The following is an 18,369-nucleotide window of genomic DNA, read 5'->3' on the forward strand; positions in this document are numbered from 1 at the left end:
TAAATGTCAGGGCTCTCTGGATTCTACCAATGAGGGGTGTAGCTACTTTGAGCCTGGATAACAGTGTAAAAAGCTATTTATCTGAAGGGGCAAGAATCTGCCCCGTATCACCCAGTCTAATGGGTGTTTGGACAAACTGAATAGAATTCCTGGATCTCTGAAAGCTGTGGGAGAGTGGAGTTGGGCTATTCAACAAAGGTTAGTACTCCTTATCAAGTTTTACTACACTCAAAGTTAATAAACCAACCCAAAGTAGCACATAACTGTGAAGTGGAATGAAAATGATACATAGTTTTCAAAATAATCAAATACAAACCTGAAAAGTATGACATGTAAAAGTATTTGGAGTAAATGACACCCATCCCTGAGTGGATTGATAGTAAAAAAAAAAAAAAAAAGTCCTCTTTCTTCTTGTTTGTAGGGAATTTTCCGGCAGTTTGATCTGGACAAGTCAGGAACGATGAGCTCTTATGAAATGCGCCTGGCCTTGGAATCAGGTGGTAAGTGTGTGAGAAGGTTTATGGTGCATTAGATTCATTAAATCATCTTAACCTGAAGCTAGTGGTAGTGTTAGTGTTAGGATTGGGCGTAAGTGGTCTTTATATGTTGCTGTACCGTAAGCAAGCTGATATATTGCAATTGTTTCAATTATATTTTAAAACAATCTAAATATAAATGCTATCACGTTTATAAAATCTGAATAAAATAACTTTACTTTTATCTGATTAGATCTGTGGGATGACAGAGTACATTACAGAGTAATCTAAATTAACCTCTTCTGACACTAATCATTACATACAGTGCTATAAAAAAGATTTGATTTTTTTTGTTTGTTTTTTTAAGCACATTTTAATATCAGACTAAGTTTACCTGAGTAAATACAAATAGCAGTTTTTAAATGATGATTTCATTTATTAAAGTAAAAAAAACTCTGTACAAACCGACCTGGCCCTGTGTAAAAAAGTATTTGCCCCAAACCTAATAACTTGGTTGTGGCACCCTTGCCATCCCTGTGGAGAAATTGTGGCCCACTCTTCTTTAAAGAATTGCTTTAATTCAGCCCAAATGGAGAGTTTTGAAGCATACACAGCCTGTTTTAAGATCATGGTACAGCATGTCAGTCAGACTATGACTAGTCCACTCCACAATCTTCATTTTTTTTTTTATTTGATCCATTCAGAGGTTGACCTGCTGGTGAGCTTCAGATCATTGTCGAACTTGAGGTCACAAACTGTTGGCCAGACATTCTCCTTCGGTATTCTCTGGTAGAGACCAGAATTACTGGTTCCATCAATTACAGCATGTTGTCCAGACAATCACACTACCACCACCATGTTTGACAGTATGATGTTCTTTTTTTCTCAAATTCTGTGTTCGTTTTACGCCGAATGTAATGGAACACACACCTTACAAAAACATCCACTTTTGTCTCATCAGCCAATACAGTATTTTCCCAAAGTCCTGGGGATCATCAGGATGTTTGTTGGCAAATATAAGATTGGCCTTTGTGGGGTTTTTTTTGGGTCAGCAGTGGTTTTCGTCTCGGAACTCTCTCATTGAGAACATTTTCACCAATTTTTCTTATTATTGAATCATTAACACTGAACTTAACTGAGGCGGATGAAACCTGCAGTTCTTTAAATGTTGTTCTGCATTCATTGGGACCTCCTGGATGGGTTGTCCATGCCCTTTTGAAGTAATTTCGGTAGGCTGTTCACTCCTAGGAAGGTTCACCACTGTTCCATTTCTTTAGATTGGCTCACAATGTGTTGCTTTTTGAGACAGGCCTGATTACTGCCAGACCTGTAGACTCAAGAAATCACTTAAATAGCACGTGTGTCTAGTGAATTTAAAACCAAGGGTAATCCAGTTAATTCATGGGGGGGCAGTTGCTTTTTCAAATATGATCAGGTTGGTTTGGATTGCTTTTTTTCCCTTCATAAAAGGAAAATCTTACTAAAACTGCTTTTTATATTTACTCAGGTAATCTTTGTCTGATATTAAAGTTTGTTTTGCCTTGCTGGAGCTTGCAGCAACTTTGGCCCTTGTGTATGTGCCCAGTATAATCCAGTGAATAATCCAAGGCTGTCAATGAGAGTGAACTTTACCCCACAACCCCTAAACCCCTGGTCACATTGGGGTATACAGACCCGCAGGGTCAGCGGTTTAGTTTAATATACCTGCTGTTCTTCTCTTGCAGGATTTAAGCTCAACAACAAGCTGAACCAGGTGCTTGTGGCACGATACGCTGAAAAAGAGATGATCGACTTTGATAACTTTATCTGCTGCCTGGTTAAACTGGAGGCCATGTTCAGTACGTACCCTCTCCTACTAACTTCATACATTAACACAGTCTCACAGCAGATTATTAAACATGACCTTCTCCAAATAGGAACCTTCCAGCAACTGGACAGAGACGGCTCTGGAGCGATTGAACTTAACTTATCTGAGGTGAGAAATGCAGATTTTTCTGTTTCAGCACAGACCTGCTGATCATTACTCACAACATTTAACATTGTAATGTTTATTTCTGTCTTAACTAGTGTCAATTAATAATGAGTTGAGACATTACTCAATGTTACTGTTCTTTCTTTACCAGTCTTTCACACTGCTTTGGGGTGAACTTATTCCACTCCTGGCACAGAAATTCAAGCAGTTCAGCTTTGTTTGATGGCTTGTGTTCATTCATCTTCTTCTTGATTTACATTCCAGACGTTTTCAATAGGGGTTCAGGTCTGGAGATTGACTGACTGGCAGATTCACCTTTGTGAATGACGCATGAATCAATGTTCCCCAACTCTATGAACTGTTTTTTGCTCCATGCCACACAGCTAGAGCAATCAATGTGTGGATAAAGGACCACCAGATTAAGACAGTGTCATGGCCAGCCCAATCTCCAGACCTGAACCCCATTAAAAACCTCTGGAATGTAATCATGGGGAAGATGGATGATGGCAAACCATCAAACAAAGCTGAACTGCTTGAATTTTTGCACCAGGAGTGGCATAAAGTCAGCCAAAAGCAGCGTGAACGACTGGTGGAGAGCATGCCATGTTTATTTCACAAGATCATGTTTTCTAAGTAGCAGAATAAGAGAAACTAATCATTTTGAAGTGGTCTCTTTTCAAATGCTGTATTGATTTAAAAAACAGGGTCCTGGTTGGTCCAGGGACCTTGTTCTGACAATAACGGTCCTGCTAATTGTGCTGATACACAAACTACTGCAGACATGGAAATATCAGAACTGCAAACTAAGTCTTTATCTGCTCATTTATGCAATGTAGTTAAACCAAAGAAATGCAGAATTAGAACTGAAGAAAGAGTTGGCGAGATAATAAGAGAGTGCAGCAGAAGAGACTGCATCATAATGCACATTTTAAAAGGACTTTACAGACTCTTGCTTTAACTTTCTCTGTTTGCACACAGTGGCTGTACCTGACCATGTGCGGCTGACCACTGGATCTCCAGAGGAAGGGACGTCCATCCTGATATGATACCTGGAGCAGAACACACACCAGTAGCATTGTCAAAGCTTTAGTCTTCCTCACCATGCAATCCCAAAGAAGTCTGTTTCACCCAGAACAGCCTGCCTTACTCACTTTAGTGACATGAAAAAAACATCTCAAACACTGTAGGCTAGAGATACACCTGCTGTTTGGTCATGCGTTCGTTTAGACTGACGGCTGCATCACGAACATTACATCACGTTACACAATCCCATAGTTCACAACAGCAAGTGTATCCCTAGCTTTACTATGATTTTGCTTTGGGCACGAAGGAAGGAGTACCTTATCTATGCAAGATTAAAGATTGCAGTCCTTTAAAGCCATTATAAATACTATGATCATAAAGATTATACTCTTAATATTTAATGCTGCATGACTGAGAACAACTAACCTCATTTTTAATCTCAAAAATGGATCTCAATATCTGAGAAACATTCCCTATCATTTAGAATGAACTGTATCTGATAAGTTTGACTTGCTAGTAGAGAGACTCGACATAGGCCTTGTTGTTAGAAACTAATAGGTAAATAGGTGGACTTTTGTGTTAAGACTGACATTAAAAATACTAATACTGAGAAGATTATGAAAATCCAGATTTAGGAAAAATTTAGAGAATGTAGAGCTGTGCCTTTAGAAATGTTGTTTTAGGTGAATCCTGAAATCTTAACAAGAACTAACAAGAAGCAGGTGGTTAATGTATTGATGATGTACTGACTGGAATGATACTTTGCCTTGCCCCTCTCCCCCTCTTTACTGCATATCTAAAATGTATTTAATATAATTCATAATTCCAGAAATATGAAACTACATATATTGCTTGACTGCTTGGCACTGATTAAGATTAGTGTTCGTGCTCTAAAGATAGGAAACCAACTGGAAATTCATATTTATTGACCAAATAAAATACCAAAACAGATCTGCCACTCTGCCAATTATTTTTAATTTAATTCAAATTGCTGCTTAATAAAGTTATGAATACTTTAAGTCTCCCTCTTTTTTTGCAAGTCAACTGAACATATTAAGATTTCTGACAAACATTTGTCCATTTGTGCTCTCATACATGCCCTACCACGCCCTGTGTAGGAGTTAAATGTACAGGCACAGAAACACATGCATACACACATACATGCATGCATAGGCATTCTCAGGAATGTGTGTGTATATGTATATATGTATGTATGTATGTATGTATGTATGTATATATATACACACACACAAACAAGTGCGCACGTGCACACACACACATTTCTACTGTTCAACAGTGCAATACTGAGGGGGCATTTTATGCTCTTGGTATTAGACATAGTACCAAAAGGTTTTGGTCATGTTGTTCTATTATATACATTCATATTGTATTGGAAATACTTCTAGACAGGGACTAGACAAACTATGTCTGTCTCAGTCTGATCAGCTGCCCCATCCTCCCCTACATCTCCACACTTGAAGATCTTGAATCAGAAACTTGTTTTTAAAATCAAACTGAATTAAATTAGTGATAGTCCCTAACAGCAAGGTATTTGTTCAGGCCCTGACCACACATATGCATATATTTTAAACAAAAGCAGTAAAGTCTGCAGTGCTAAATACAAGTTATATTTTATTATTACAGCAGCTTATCTTACTGTTAGGACAGGTGGACTATTTTGTTTTGATGCTTCAGCTGAAATGGAAAAGAAGTTTGGGGGTTTTCTGAAGCCACGTTTCAGAAGAGTTTGCAGGTGTAAACACTTTTGCTGTAATTTAATGAGATAATATCTGTAATGTGATGTGGTTTGAAGCAACGAAATAAGTATTTCATCTTGTTCAGGTTATATTTAATCCGTGTTGCATGGGTCGTTGACAGTCCTGTGTATTACAGTTGTCATTACTACGTGTAACGTCACCAAAGCGCCATGTTTTATGTACAGTTACTGTGAGCTATGCAGTAATCTTTGAAAAGCAAAAGCACTGGAAAAACAGAAGAAAGGTGAGGAAACAGAGCCTCCAGCTGAGTGAGAATACCAGAGACTCTACATTAGATTAATTATCAACTGTTTATTACAAGCTGACTACAACAAGCTGAAATGCTATTTTTGTTGCCTCCAGCCTATTAACATTATCTCGATATAATACGTGTTTACACATGTGAACATTTCTGGAACTAGGCTATAAATCCCACATTTAATGAGTGCCGTTATTTTTTCCATTTTAACTGAAGCCCCAAAACACAGTCTTACTGTCTAACAGTTACCACACTAGGGTGCAGTAATCAAGTAAACTTGTGCTTAGCACTGCGGACTTTACTGATTTTAATAATATATCGATAAGTGTGGACGGGCCGGGCCTTCAATACAGGTTTCAGACTTTAAAGATTGTGGATGTGATGCTAGCATTAGCATTAGCTACTTTAGAATAAATCAGCAAAATACCAAACATAAGGTTTATAAAGGAAAGAGAACAGCTGACTGCAGAACAGCCTTAATAAACACTGGACACTTTTATCATGGCGCTTAACAAAAAAAGAACCTGACTGTTACATCACCTGTTAGGGCATTTTCACACGGTAGGGTTGCCACCTTTAAGAAAAGAAAATAATGGACGCCCACCAAATAAATATTTACAAATATATGTATATGCGCATATATTTATTATTTCTATGGACATTTTTAGAAATAAAGAACAAATCACTTTGCATATTGGTTCAATACAGGACGCAACATTTAATTGTCCAATAAAGGATGTGCTGTATTTTACAGGACAGGTGGCAACCAGTCTTTGGTTTAAAATTCGTTTACTTGGAGCGTTGTCTCCCGCTGTTTGGTTTGATTTCACTCAGGCATAAAACTGAACGCACCAAAATGTGCACCAATAAACTGTGATTGGTCAGAGCTGTCTGGTGCGGGAGCAAGAAAGTAAATATAGCAAGAAGATTTGGAGCAGAGACAGCGTTTGTTCATAGCTGTGATAGTTAGAGTTATCTTGCTAACAAATCAGGTTAAACTGCGCCTTATCAGCAGTTTAGCTCAAATAAAAGAGTATATTTAATATCTGGGTCGGATTGCTCGTGGGCGGTCCTGAGCCAAGGTGGGCGAGGCCATGAATTCATTGATTGATGTAGACACCCAACATCTGTCTAATCTCGTTTTTCTTAGGATTTTCATTTACTAGCTACTGCAGACAATGGAGGTTTCATGTGCTGCATGCAGATACTCCTCAGAGACCTATAGTATTTCACAAAGGACAAGAAAAAGTGGATTTTAGCGGAAGGAAACCTTTAAGTGTAGTAAACACATTTGACTGTCGAGGACCGATGGCCGGTTATAGAGTAATTATAAAGCTCATAAAATGGAAAACTTGATTTGATTAATTATACTGAGCAGCTTTAATATCTTAGAAAATACACAAACACAAATCCATATCTCAGTTCCACTGCACAGTATTATAAATATGTCCACAGCGCTTGGGCCCCGGCGGCGCTACTCCTTCGTCTTGCCCTTCCGGCCCTCCAGCAGTCCCAGCAGCTCAGCGTCCGCCTCCAGCAGCGTGGTGTCGGTATTAGCGCCCAGAAAGCGGGAGGTGAGCTCCAGGTCCTCCAGCCTCAGCCGCACCCAGGTGCCCTTGTGGTACCGCTCCGCCTCCACCTTGGGCCGCTTACACACGCAGTGAAACTTCCCCCCGAAGTCGATGTACAGGTCGTCCTGCACCACGTGGAAGATCCGGCCGATCACACGCTTGTCCTTGGCCGGACCCATCTGCATCAGCGGCGAGCGGCGGAGCAGCGAGGCGAAGGAAGCGTCCTGCCGGGAGGAGCGTAAAAAGTCCGGCTGCCCCTCGCCGCCGCCTCCGCCCTCCTCCTCCTGCTGGACCTTCAGGTCAGAGTGGAGCTCGTAAGCCGCAGCGAAGCCTCCCTTCGGCTTGTCCTCTGGTTGTTCCTCAGTGCTGGATCCGGTTTCGGAGCTGTAGAGCCTCCCGACAGTCAAAGCCCGGGGCCTGGTGAAGTTACTGAGCGTTTTTAATAATCCCACACTCCGCACGACCTTGTTGTTCACACACGCCATGCTGAGATAAACACGCCGGAGCTGGAGCTGTTTCTTTCAGGCTCTCCTCAGACAGTGCACTGCTGTACTGCTACCGCTACTGCCACCCTCAGGACTGAAGAGAAGATCTATTAATAGTAGGGCTGTCAACGTTAAAGCGTTAACGCGCGCCGTTAATTAATTTGTAATCAGTAACGCGTTAATATTTTTTTATAGTTATATAGTTAATTAAGACACCAAGTTTGACCACTACTTCCGCTGTAATCTGCCCCACCCCCGACCAACGCACTGATTAGTTTTCTGGCTGATTGATTACAAGGCGGCGCTCTTACAGTGTCCAGCTGTAACACCCCGGTTCAGACTTTCAGTTTCGACCCACTGCCCTGCTCCTATTTTTTACTCATCGAATTAAATTCGAATTTAGAAATCCTCACAACCAATTTATCATGCATTCTTTATTCCAGCACCATGTGTTGATTTTATCTCCCCTCAAACAAGTATATAGTAGTACATACTAGTATTTTAATTGATACCACTAATATATATATATATAATTGCAGTTTACATTTCTTCCATTCATTCTTTTCTTTACATTTAAATATCCACTATAATAATTTACGTCTGAAGAAAAACAAATGCGATTAATCGATTAATTGAATTGGATTCAATTTTTTAATCGATTGACATCACTAATTTATACCTATTTATATTATAAACATTAAGAAGCTGCATTAAGACATATATAGCACATACAAAAAAAAACAAACATAAAAAAGTAATACTATAATTAAATGCTTATTTCTTTTTTAAATACACTATATACATTACCAGTCAAAGGACTAAACACACATTCTCATGTAATGTTTTTCTTTATATATTCATTTAATTTATTTTCTTCATTGTGGATTTTTTTTAACACCCCAATGTGATCACACCTCAGTCCAGTAGATGGCGGTAATGCACCAGGATTGCAAGCTGCCATAAAACAACCACAAAAGATAAAGAATTGCGCTGGTCTCTCTCGTCTGCCGTAGTGACGCAGGTAAGCCAGGTCTACAGCTTCTGGTGTTGGTGAGTGTGAGTACAGCGGGGGATCAGGATGGATGTGTCGGTGGTTTCTCCCGCTTTTCGCTGTGTTAATCTGAGCGTAGGAGCCGAGGCGACCGTCCGGGAGCTCAGAGACCTACTCGCCTCCAGAGAGGTGAGTTAAACGAGATTAGCTGAGCCCTGCGCTCCGCTAAATTCATCTATTCTTATAGGACTGTTATCTAAGCTAAGCTAACAAAATGGCTAGGCTAACGGTTAGCTAGTTAGCTAACCGAGCAAACACAGTTTCTTTGAAGTTCGGTTGTTATAGTGCTTTAAAATACGGCACGTGTTAAAGTGTATGATAGATAATGGATTTTATATATAAGATATATAACGGGGAATCGAGAGGCAGTTAAATTAGTTAGTTCTAGCTAGCGTTAGCTTATGTGAAGAACTACGTTAGCTGTTAGCTAATAAAACAAACAGTGAAACTTTTAGTCAGCGTCAGGCTGAGACAGCTTTGTGTCTTTGCTTGGTAAGGCAGCGTTTCTGTAGCAAACCTAAATGCATATGTTTTTTTCTCTCTTTTATCAGATGCGCTTTAATGGAAATAACATTTCCAGTGCTTTTAAAAAAGTATTCATACTCTTAGAGCGTTTCTACAAAAGCTCAACCCACACACTGGTATTTGTATAGTCGTTATGCCCCTCTGAGTAACTTAACTATTAACTTTGTAGGACAACTCTTTACTGCAGGAACAGCTGCAAGTACACACACTCTTATTCAACGTGTTTTCTTTCTTTTTATGATTTTAAATGTAAATGTAATATTACTGTTTAATATTAAAGAGTATATTAAAGCTATTCAGGAACACTGAACTTACAATTATTTTGTAAACATTAAAAAAGTGTTAAAACGGAATCCTTTTATATTTAAGATTCTATTAAGTAGTACATTTATCTCTGAGGACAGATCTGACCACTTGTGGTATTTTAATATCAGTGTCTTTATGAGGGAGAGTCACCTGAAATATTTTTCTCAGCATCTTGAAGGAGTTTCTAGAGGTGCTGAACAATAGTTGCTGCCTTCACTTCATGCTGCGACGCTCCAGTTCATCCCAAATCACCTCAGATCAACATCTCAGTCAGGCTAGGTCAGGGGAGTGTGGAGGACAAATACTGTTTTACTGTTTACTAAGTTGAAAACTGTGTATTAGGCCTGTCACTATAATTACATTGTCAACTTTTGTACAATACATGAACTTGACCTTTATTATGTTTTATAAACATGATATTGTCTAGTGTGTGTCCTATATGTGAACAAACATAAAAACAGTGAACAGTATTTTAGGTATTTGTTCAATACATTACATCAGTGGCATTTAAATGGTCTTAATATGAAAATGATTAAAATAACTTATTGTTGTAGACCTACCTTGTATCACTTTTTGTTTCACTTTACAATTACTTGCTACTTGCTAACCACATCTAATAGAAGTGTGGATAATGGCCACTATTTATATAGAGGTTGCTGCTATGCTAAGCTAATCAGATTTTTCATATGTTTCTAATTGGCTGCTTAAACTGATATTGATTGTAGTCCTCTTTTACCATTTAGGGAATCCCATCTGAAGATTGCTACGTGAGCAGCAATGGGCGAATTTCAGATCAGGACCACAAACTCCAGGCTGGAGCTGTGTATCGCCTGGAGCTTCGTCTGTGTGGTGGCAAAGGGGGTAATGCACCTTACTAGCATGTCATTATTTACCACAATAACCTTGGCATCTCCTAAATGCCTTCAGTACAGGAGAAGGAAAAAAACTTCTTGGAGAGTATTGGCTTCATTCATTGGATCCATGTTGGAGCATTTTTATTGGCCTTTTTTTCATCATGAAATGTTGACACAGTGTTAAGAACCATCAGACACATTGTGTGAACATTTAATTAAAAAAATTATATTTTATAAAACATACAAAAATGTTTTTTTTTTTAATTCCTGTTTCTAATAAGACATTGTGTTGATGTTTGTGTATTTACCTTTGTGCTGTTCTGTCTCTGTGTCAGGCTTTGGCTCCATGCTAAGGGCGCTTGGTGCGCAGATTGAGAAGACCACCAACCGCGAAGCATGTAGGGATCTAAGCGGCCGGAGACTCAGAGACGTCAATCATGAAAAAGAGTAAATACAAACGATCTTTGTCTTTATGTACTTCTGCAAAAAGTTATTTTAGTCTACTTGTGCAACATTTTAAAATCCTTTTGGAATAATGGTTAAAGGTGGTGAATTCATTTAAATTTGCTGCAAGTTTAACTCAAAATTCTACAGTTACATAATTGTGCATTACATAAAAATAAATAAAAATACCTACAGTAAAACGTGGTGGTGGTAGTATGTTGATGTAAAGATGCTTTAAAGTGACCTAGTCAAAGTTGTGACTTGAGCTCCATTAACACACTGTGGCAGAGCCATAAATAAGCTATTCATGCTCAAAAACCCTGTAGTGTGGCTGAGTTGAAGCAAATAAACCTTTTTATTTTCCTTGTGTTTGTACATTTTAAATAAGTATTATAATGTCTTGTTTGTGCGTTGTTGTTTAGGATGGCTGACTGGTTGAAGAAACAGGCAGATCGTGAAGCAGAGAAGGAGCAGCGACGTTTGGAGAGGATTCAGAGGAAATTGGCTGAACCGAAGCACTATTTCACAGACATTGATTACGAACAGCAGTGTCATGACCTCTCAGAGAGGCTGGAGGACTCTGTACTGAAAGGTTAGTTTCATTATTAGTGTACATTAGTGTAACTAAGTGGGTGGTCCTGGTTAGTTTTATGTTAAACCAGACATTAAACACTGTACGATTTAGGAAATCGTGGGGGTGTGGTGAAAACTCACACCACACGTTTATAGTGGTTGTAATGTTCACACAATGCCTACACTGTAAGAATGCAGTCAGTCTCTGCTGAAATGTGGGTGTTTATAAATGATGTGTAAACTCGTAGCTCTTAAAAAATTGGGCCGTGCTGTGCGCTGAAAGTCAGCAGAAAGTAAAGAAGACACATATGGATACATGGGAAGTTGGTTGGTAAGATTTGTTTTGCACAGGGAATTGGAGGTGACAAATTAAATGTGCAGATGATGTGATACAATATGTTGACATCGTTTTGCTTAACACCAAAAATGTCAGAAATAGAGGTCGGACAATATCTCGCAATATATAATTCAAGTATCTTATATTGACACTCGCATCCCCAATTTATCTTACTGAAGTTGCTGCTTAATTACTGCTTGTGGTGGTGCTATAATCAAATGAATAGGGTAAACCTGCGGTAAAGAATACTGGATATTAAATTCTGTGAAACTGACGCCAATAAATCCATAATTCCTGATATTGGCTTATTTAGGAGTATTTTATCCTCTTTAGTAATACAGATTCTGTGGAGCATCATAGAGAATTGTCCTGTGAACAGGGTAAAATGCTTAAATTTTAATGTTCTGTTTTCCAAAGTGCTTGAATTTTGGAGAAAGTGCTTGAAAATGAACTTACTACATTTACTTTTCAATAAATAACCGTCTGACTAAATAAGTTCGCTTAAAAAAACATTGCAGAGCGTAAAATAAAAAAGGCTTTAATTTCTTCTCCTTCTGCTATTACCAAACACAATTCTGGTCTCTTGCAGTGTAACAAAAAGCGAATCAATAATTTTGAGTATATGTATGTATGAATGCTCAACTCACCCCCGAATTTGACATATTACAGTAACTGCTCAGTCAAATGAATAGGGTAAACATGCGGTGAAAAACATTTTGTGAAACGGACACAAATAAATCCATAATTCCTGCTGTTTACTTACATAGAAGCATTTTTTTGTCTCAGTAGCTTAGTGGCTGTGAAGTGTGGAGAATAGTTTTGTGATATATTGAATATTGCTGAATCACAGTATTGAGATATCACCGTGATCATTAATTTACCACAGCTGAAAGGTGCTGGAAAAACTTGCAAATGGGCCTTGAAAATGCTTGAAAAGTGCTTGAATTTTACCTTGTAAAAGGTGTATGAACCCTGTGTGGAATATGGAGTATTGAGGTGCCCTGTTAGTCTCACCCATAGTCATAAATCCATCTGATAGCTTGCTTGCTCAGTCAGGGCTGGTTTGGGCAGTTAATTGCATGTCAAGCATCAACCAAGCCTGAACTCCATTTGGCTACTAATATAGCTGATATAATTTCTTAGCCAAGTTCAAACAGATGTTGTTAAAACTGAGCTTCTTGTTTCTCTGGTTCAGGCATGCAGGCTTCATCCAGTGGCGTAGTGCAGGCTGATGAAGGACCAAGTCGCAAAAGACCTGCAGCAAAAGATGGAAATGTAGCTACAAAGAAGAAATGCTTCTGGTAAGTACCTTTACAATTTGAGGTTCCTTAAGAGATTGGAGGCTCCTTTGTGGCTAGTGCTGGGTGATATGGATACATAATGTCCATTGTTATTGTCTGAATGGCGATAAATAACGTATCTAAAGTGATTTAAAAAGTAAATAAGCAAATAAAAAGTTCAGTTTGAGTGTTACTTTTCATTTTCTATAATTCTGGGCTGAAACGGTGTCGGGTATATTTTCATACCTGTGTGAAGGAGCTGATTGGTGATCAAGTCAGTTCATGTTAGTGGTGATGCTTCACGCTACTGCTTTTAATAGTGCTATGGTTTCAGAATATTAGTCACGTTTGTTTTAAACTGAAAAGCCAGGTTTCGCCATTACTGTTTGTTTGTAGAGAACGCCATCTGAATGATCTCCGACTCCTCTCCTGTGTACACCAAACTCCTGAATCTGCACAGATCTGAAATGTCTATCTTCTTTAATATTTATATGCATGTAATGGATCTGTGAGTTTTCTGCACTGCAAAGCTCCCACTCTAAAGGCAAGAAAAGTTATACTGATTAAAATAACCCCTGAGGAAATTAAATAGATTTCAATAGTTCACTAGTCCTGCTCTGCATAAGGCAGCCTACCTTATTAAGTACTTACTTTTTTCCTTAAAATGCTGTTTCTTGGCAATAAATACCCAATACATCATAGTGCATGGGGTCTATTTGCTACTGGATTTGAAAAAGCTCTGTTGTCGACCTCAGAGCCAGCATGAATTAGACTCCAGCATGTTTATTTAAGGTTCTGAAAGTATACAGTGCAAGAAACTAAATCTTAACAAATGATATCTTAATTCAAGGCAGTAAATCTTTTTTTTTTTTCTCTCTCAAATATTGTATCCTAAGCCCTATCCGGATGGGATTAGTTTCTCAGGGGTCCTTGGGTAATTTTCTCTTTTATGGGGTCCTCTGTGATTTTATTCCCGTCCAGAACGACCATGTATGTGTTTTTCTCAGACGTCCTTCAAAAAAAAATAACAGGCTGAATTACCTACAGTTTTTGCTAAACACTCTCGGGTCCTTCGGTAATTTTAGTACCGTCTTTTTAGTCCCGTTTTTGTCTCCTCGCGTTTGTCCACTCCCACGTACCGTAATTACACTTTGGGCATGTGTTTCCACGGAGATCCACAAAACACAACAGCGAATCAAAACAGGGGACTACTTATGTTATGTCATGTGACCGAGAAAGCCAAAAAAAAAAAACTCACTGGTCCTTCTGTTTTTTTTTTTGTTTGTATTTTTTAATTGCAGTCCAAATGCAGGAGTTTAATCACAGAGTAGTATTTTTCACACACGTCCCCCTGAGAAATGAATCCTATCCAGATAGGGCTTAACTCAGCTTTTTTAGTGTTGGATAATTTTTTATTAATTTTAGGGACATCAAGATTAAGCGCTATATATGCATAAATAAATTCAGCAGTTAAATAACTCATGATACAAAAAAAAAAAAAAGGTATGCTATTAAATAATAAAAGACAAAGCCTTTCACTCAAAGAGAAAAAGAGCAATTTGGTGAAATGATTATAATAAATAATTAATTACAATAAAATTAAAAAAAAAAATTAAGCTGTCATGTTAGTTAAATGCATGGATAATATAAATGTTTTAAGGTGTTGTTTAACAATGTCCACTGAACCTCTTTCTCTAATACGTTTTGGATGAGTGATGAGACTCAGTGAAATCTGAGCCTGACGTGACTCTAGCAATTGTATATAAAATCTAGCTCTGATGTAATGTTCTGAATCCTCCAGGACTGGTGTTGGTGGTCTGGACGACATGGACAGTTCCGAAGGAGACAGTGATGAGGGTGATGAGGCTGAAGATTCTCCCTCCACTTCTGCTTCAGTCTCTGGAGCTTCCTGCATCTCTGAGACACCTGGAAAACCAGCAGCTAGCAGCAGAGGGAGTGAGAAGCCTGAGGTCCAGCAGGAGCAGCCCAGCAGCAGCTGCAGTAGTAGTTCCAGCAGCAGCCCAGCACCCTCCACTCCTTCACAGGAGAACGAGGCAGAGGAGATCACAGAAGAACCAAAGAAACAGAACAGCAGTGATGGACAGGAAGTGGAGGACACTGTGACCACAAATGCAGAGGGAGAGAGCTGTAGCTGCCCAGCTGACAGTATCGAAACACCAGCAGTGCAACCAGTGGTGAGGTTTTACAGCGTTTGATAAACTTTTTATAAACAACTGTACATCTTTTTAGTGCTTGGGCCCCCACATTTAGCTACAAAATAAACACAATAAAACTTCTACTTTTAATGCAAAATGTCTATTATAACTAAAAACTAATGGAACCCAGCGCCCCATCAGTTTTGTCTTTACAAAGCATTGTGTATACTATTAAATTACCAAGAAATTGTTATTAATATACTACAAAAAAAGATGCAGATGCTTTGGTGAAAATGACTGGATTGAACGTAACTGATGGTGCCCTGTGTTTGTCTCTCAGCAGTCAGAAGGTCCGCTGGATTTGCTCTGTGTGAGCGGTGTGGAGGATCTGGTGGCTCTGGGGTTGGAGCGGCTGAAGGAGGAGCTTTTGCAGCGAGGGATGAAGTGTGGGGGGACTCTGCAGGAGCGTGCTGCACGCCTCTTCTCTGTTAAAGGACTGAGCCCAGATCAGATCGACCCTGCACTCTTGGCCAAGCCCAGCAAGGGGAAGAAGAAATAGCTGGGCTGGACTTTTTTTTATTACTATTATTGTTTCCTGTATCAGATGTAATTAAGATGTGCTGGGGCATTTTTGTTTAATTAGTTCATCATTATAATGTACAGACAGTCTGTAATGAGAGGCAGGGAGGTCCAGGGATGATTTCACTTGAACTCACTTTATAAGGCCTATTTAAACTGGGATATTTTTTACAGGAGGATTTGACTGTCTGAATCATGCAGAAAAAAGGTCTCCTGGCTGCTTTGACTGCAGCGTTTGGAGTTTAGCCAGTTAATAAGTGTCGTTTGTTCTGTTCAATGATCAGTTCGAGCTCAAATAAAACTTTGATATCAAACCTAATTGGTTTAGTGTAAGAGTCATTTGTGGCTGTGATTTCAGATTTGCAATTGATTTTCATTTTTATTCAGAATATTTTATTATAACCAAATGTATAAGTGAACAAATATGTTTTCTATGTTGACTAAAGAGGATCTAATCTGATTTACCGTATGTCCAGCAGGTTAATGCAACCTAAGTAATACATCACTAAATGGCCTGTATGGGTTGCCCAACTGGGAACCAGAAAGTGTTCTATGTTGGTCTGCCTTATGAATGCCCACCTGGGTCAGTAATGGGACAGGAGGAGTTAGCCATGTTCTCCATCTAGAGATCAGTAATGATGGTGCCCATTGGGAAGCCCAACTGGCTCACAGTAACAACATGCATATAAAACCCACTCATAGTCCATGGTAAACTGGAGCTCATCTAACTTCTGTTCCACCACTGTGATCTCCTCTTTAGCACATTAACTGCTGGGCTGTCATTTTGTTTAGCAATGCTTTCATTTTCTGTTTCTTTCTGTGTAAAAGCGATACAATTAAAATGTTTTAAAAATCTTATTACATAATTGTTTGTAGTTAAACTTTTTCTTTTCTTTTTTTTACTCCTGTGGATATGCTTATTAACATTTGTGGCCTGTTATGAGCAATTTCCATACCTGCATCTAATGCTGACCATACGTTATACGGCTTTGAAAAGAATCTAAAAAGATTTTAATTAGTCTCACATCCTCTCACATCTGAAGACAAGTCAAAGACTTTTTAGTCACACAAGCTAAGATTTTTCAAAGATTGGGGTCAAAGATCTTGCACTAGATTATATATGAGATTATTTCCAATCATGCTTCTGGTGGAGTTTAACAGTAAGAGAAGCTCTTTGCAACAGTGAAACTGTAGGTATAGTACTGTTTGAGGATAGCTTAACTTAACTGATGCTCATCTGCCATTCGCCCCAATGTTCTACTGCAGTTGCCAGATAATTTGAGCTCAACGATGAAGGCTGTCCAGTAGGAATGTGCCTCATCTGTTCTCTGTTGCACAAACTATGTTAGAAATCCTTCATTGAGAAATAGCCCCTGTAATTTTACTGCTCTGACTGGTATTCTGCTCCTTTGCTCTAATGAACCCAGGTTAACTCAGGAATGGCTATAGAGCTCTGTGGATACAATAAGATAAATATGCATGTGGTAAAACTGGCTCTTACTATAAAAAATGTGATGCCAAGCATTCAAATAATTGATTTCCACAAATTATAAAAAAAGTTCTGGGTTTAGAAATAAAAAAATAAAATGAAAATGGCAACATTTACATTTACTACTGAAATCAATCAGCTAACTATAACCATCAATAAGCTTCTTGTACTTCTCAACTGGAATTTTGGACCACTCTTTTGCAAACTGCTCCAGCTCTGTCCAATTTGAAGGGTGCTTTCCCTCAACAGCAATTTTAAGATCTCTCCACAGGTGTTCAATGGGATTTAGATCCAGACTCATTGCTGCCACTTCAGAACTCTCCATCGCTTTGTTTCCGTCCATTTCTGTGTGCTTTTTGAAGTATGTTTGGGGTCATTGTCCTGCTGGAAGACCCATGACCAAGACACAGCTTTCTGACACTGGGCTCTATATTGTGACCCAAAATCTATTGGTAATCTTTAGATTTCATGATGTCTTGCACCCAGTTCCAGAGGCAGTAAAACTTTGAATCATTTTTTTGTCTGTTGTTCCAGTACACACAAAGGAAATACTGTAAATGTGTATGACAAAATGTGTAATTACAATAATTTCCTAGGAGAAGTGAGAATTCTGAAGAAAATTGCAGGTATGCCAATTTCAGTCATGACTGTACATATGAATGTTCTGTGTTTTGTTTGAAAGAGGTTAAGGCTAAAAGTTCCTCCAAGGAAGTATGTAGGTGTTCACTTTATGGATGGGTTAAAAGTGGAGTCCAAGGCCCAGTAGGGATTTCCCCCTTTACATGTGCATGCCTAGGGATAGGGTTCCCTGATTCTAGTTAGATTGGAGGTGTAGGGGGAGTGTGAGGACTATGTGGCCCATTAAACTGAATTTTTTTAAAGGCACACTCGAAACATAGCGCTGAGTATCACTGGCAAGATGGCGACAAAATAACCACTCTATTACCACAGTTTAATTTGTCATTTTAATATATTATGGTCATTTTCTCAATAATAAGCATACGAAAATTGCAAGTAGTTCATCTTGGTAGCTAGCCAGCTAACTTTTCTGTTCCACCTTAAATGGTGAACCATTTGAAACTCATGGCAGAGGATGCAGCAATTTAAGGTGGATCAGACTTTAGTCTATTTAAAGTCTTTTCAATTTCGTGTAGTGTATGGACAGCATAAGTAATTTAAACATGTCTGCATACTGTCTGCATCTGAGCCTATGAGTTTTTAGGAAAATAATT

General features: G+C 38.7%; 3 protein-coding genes across 7 annotated transcripts in view; 2 read left to right on the forward strand and 1 right to left on the reverse strand.

Annotated features, from left to right (window-relative positions):
• The window catches only part of LOC103023637 (calpain-1 catalytic subunit), a 38,793-nt gene extending 34,371 nt beyond the window's left edge, over positions 1 to 4,422 (forward strand). For all 5 annotated transcript variants that reach the window (XM_049471110.1, XM_049471108.1, XM_049471109.1 and 2 more), the window contains 4 exons: positions 422 to 500; positions 2,201 to 2,314; positions 2,393 to 2,451; positions 3,427 to 4,422. In XM_049471110.1, coding sequence (XP_049327067.1) covers positions 422 to 500; positions 2,201 to 2,314; positions 2,393 to 2,451; positions 3,427 to 3,453 — 279 coding nt within the window. In that variant the 3' untranslated portion in view covers positions 3,454 to 4,422. The remainder of the gene's footprint in view (positions 1 to 421; positions 501 to 2,200; positions 2,315 to 2,392; positions 2,452 to 3,426) is intronic.
• Positions 4,423 to 6,843: 2,421 nt separating this feature from the next.
• Positions 6,844 to 7,672, reverse strand: mrps28 (mitochondrial ribosomal protein S28). Its single transcript, XM_007236031.4, has one exon. The coding sequence runs from the start codon at positions 7,541 to 7,543 to the stop codon at positions 6,962 to 6,964; it is 582 nt and encodes a 193-aa protein (XP_007236093.3). The 5' UTR covers positions 7,544 to 7,672; the 3' UTR covers positions 6,844 to 6,961.
• An 823-nt stretch (positions 7,673 to 8,495) lies between these two features.
• On the forward strand, positions 8,496 to 15,967 carry sde2 (SDE2 telomere maintenance homolog (S. pombe)). The gene is made up of 7 exons (XM_007236029.4): positions 8,496 to 8,723; positions 10,169 to 10,286; positions 10,615 to 10,726; positions 11,146 to 11,315; positions 12,829 to 12,934; positions 14,715 to 15,108; positions 15,410 to 15,967. The coding sequence occupies exons 1-7, from the start codon at positions 8,622 to 8,624 to the stop codon at positions 15,626 to 15,628; spliced, it is 1,221 nt and encodes a 406-aa protein (XP_007236091.3). The 5' UTR covers positions 8,496 to 8,621; the 3' UTR covers positions 15,629 to 15,967.
• Positions 15,968 to 18,369: the final 2,402 nt, after the last annotated feature.

The sequence above is a fragment of the Astyanax mexicanus genome, chromosome 23 (genome assembly GCF_023375975.1).
Source record: "Astyanax mexicanus isolate ESR-SI-001 chromosome 23, AstMex3_surface, whole genome shotgun sequence".
Lineage (NCBI taxonomy): Eukaryota > Metazoa > Chordata > Actinopteri > Characiformes > Acestrorhamphidae > Astyanax > Astyanax mexicanus.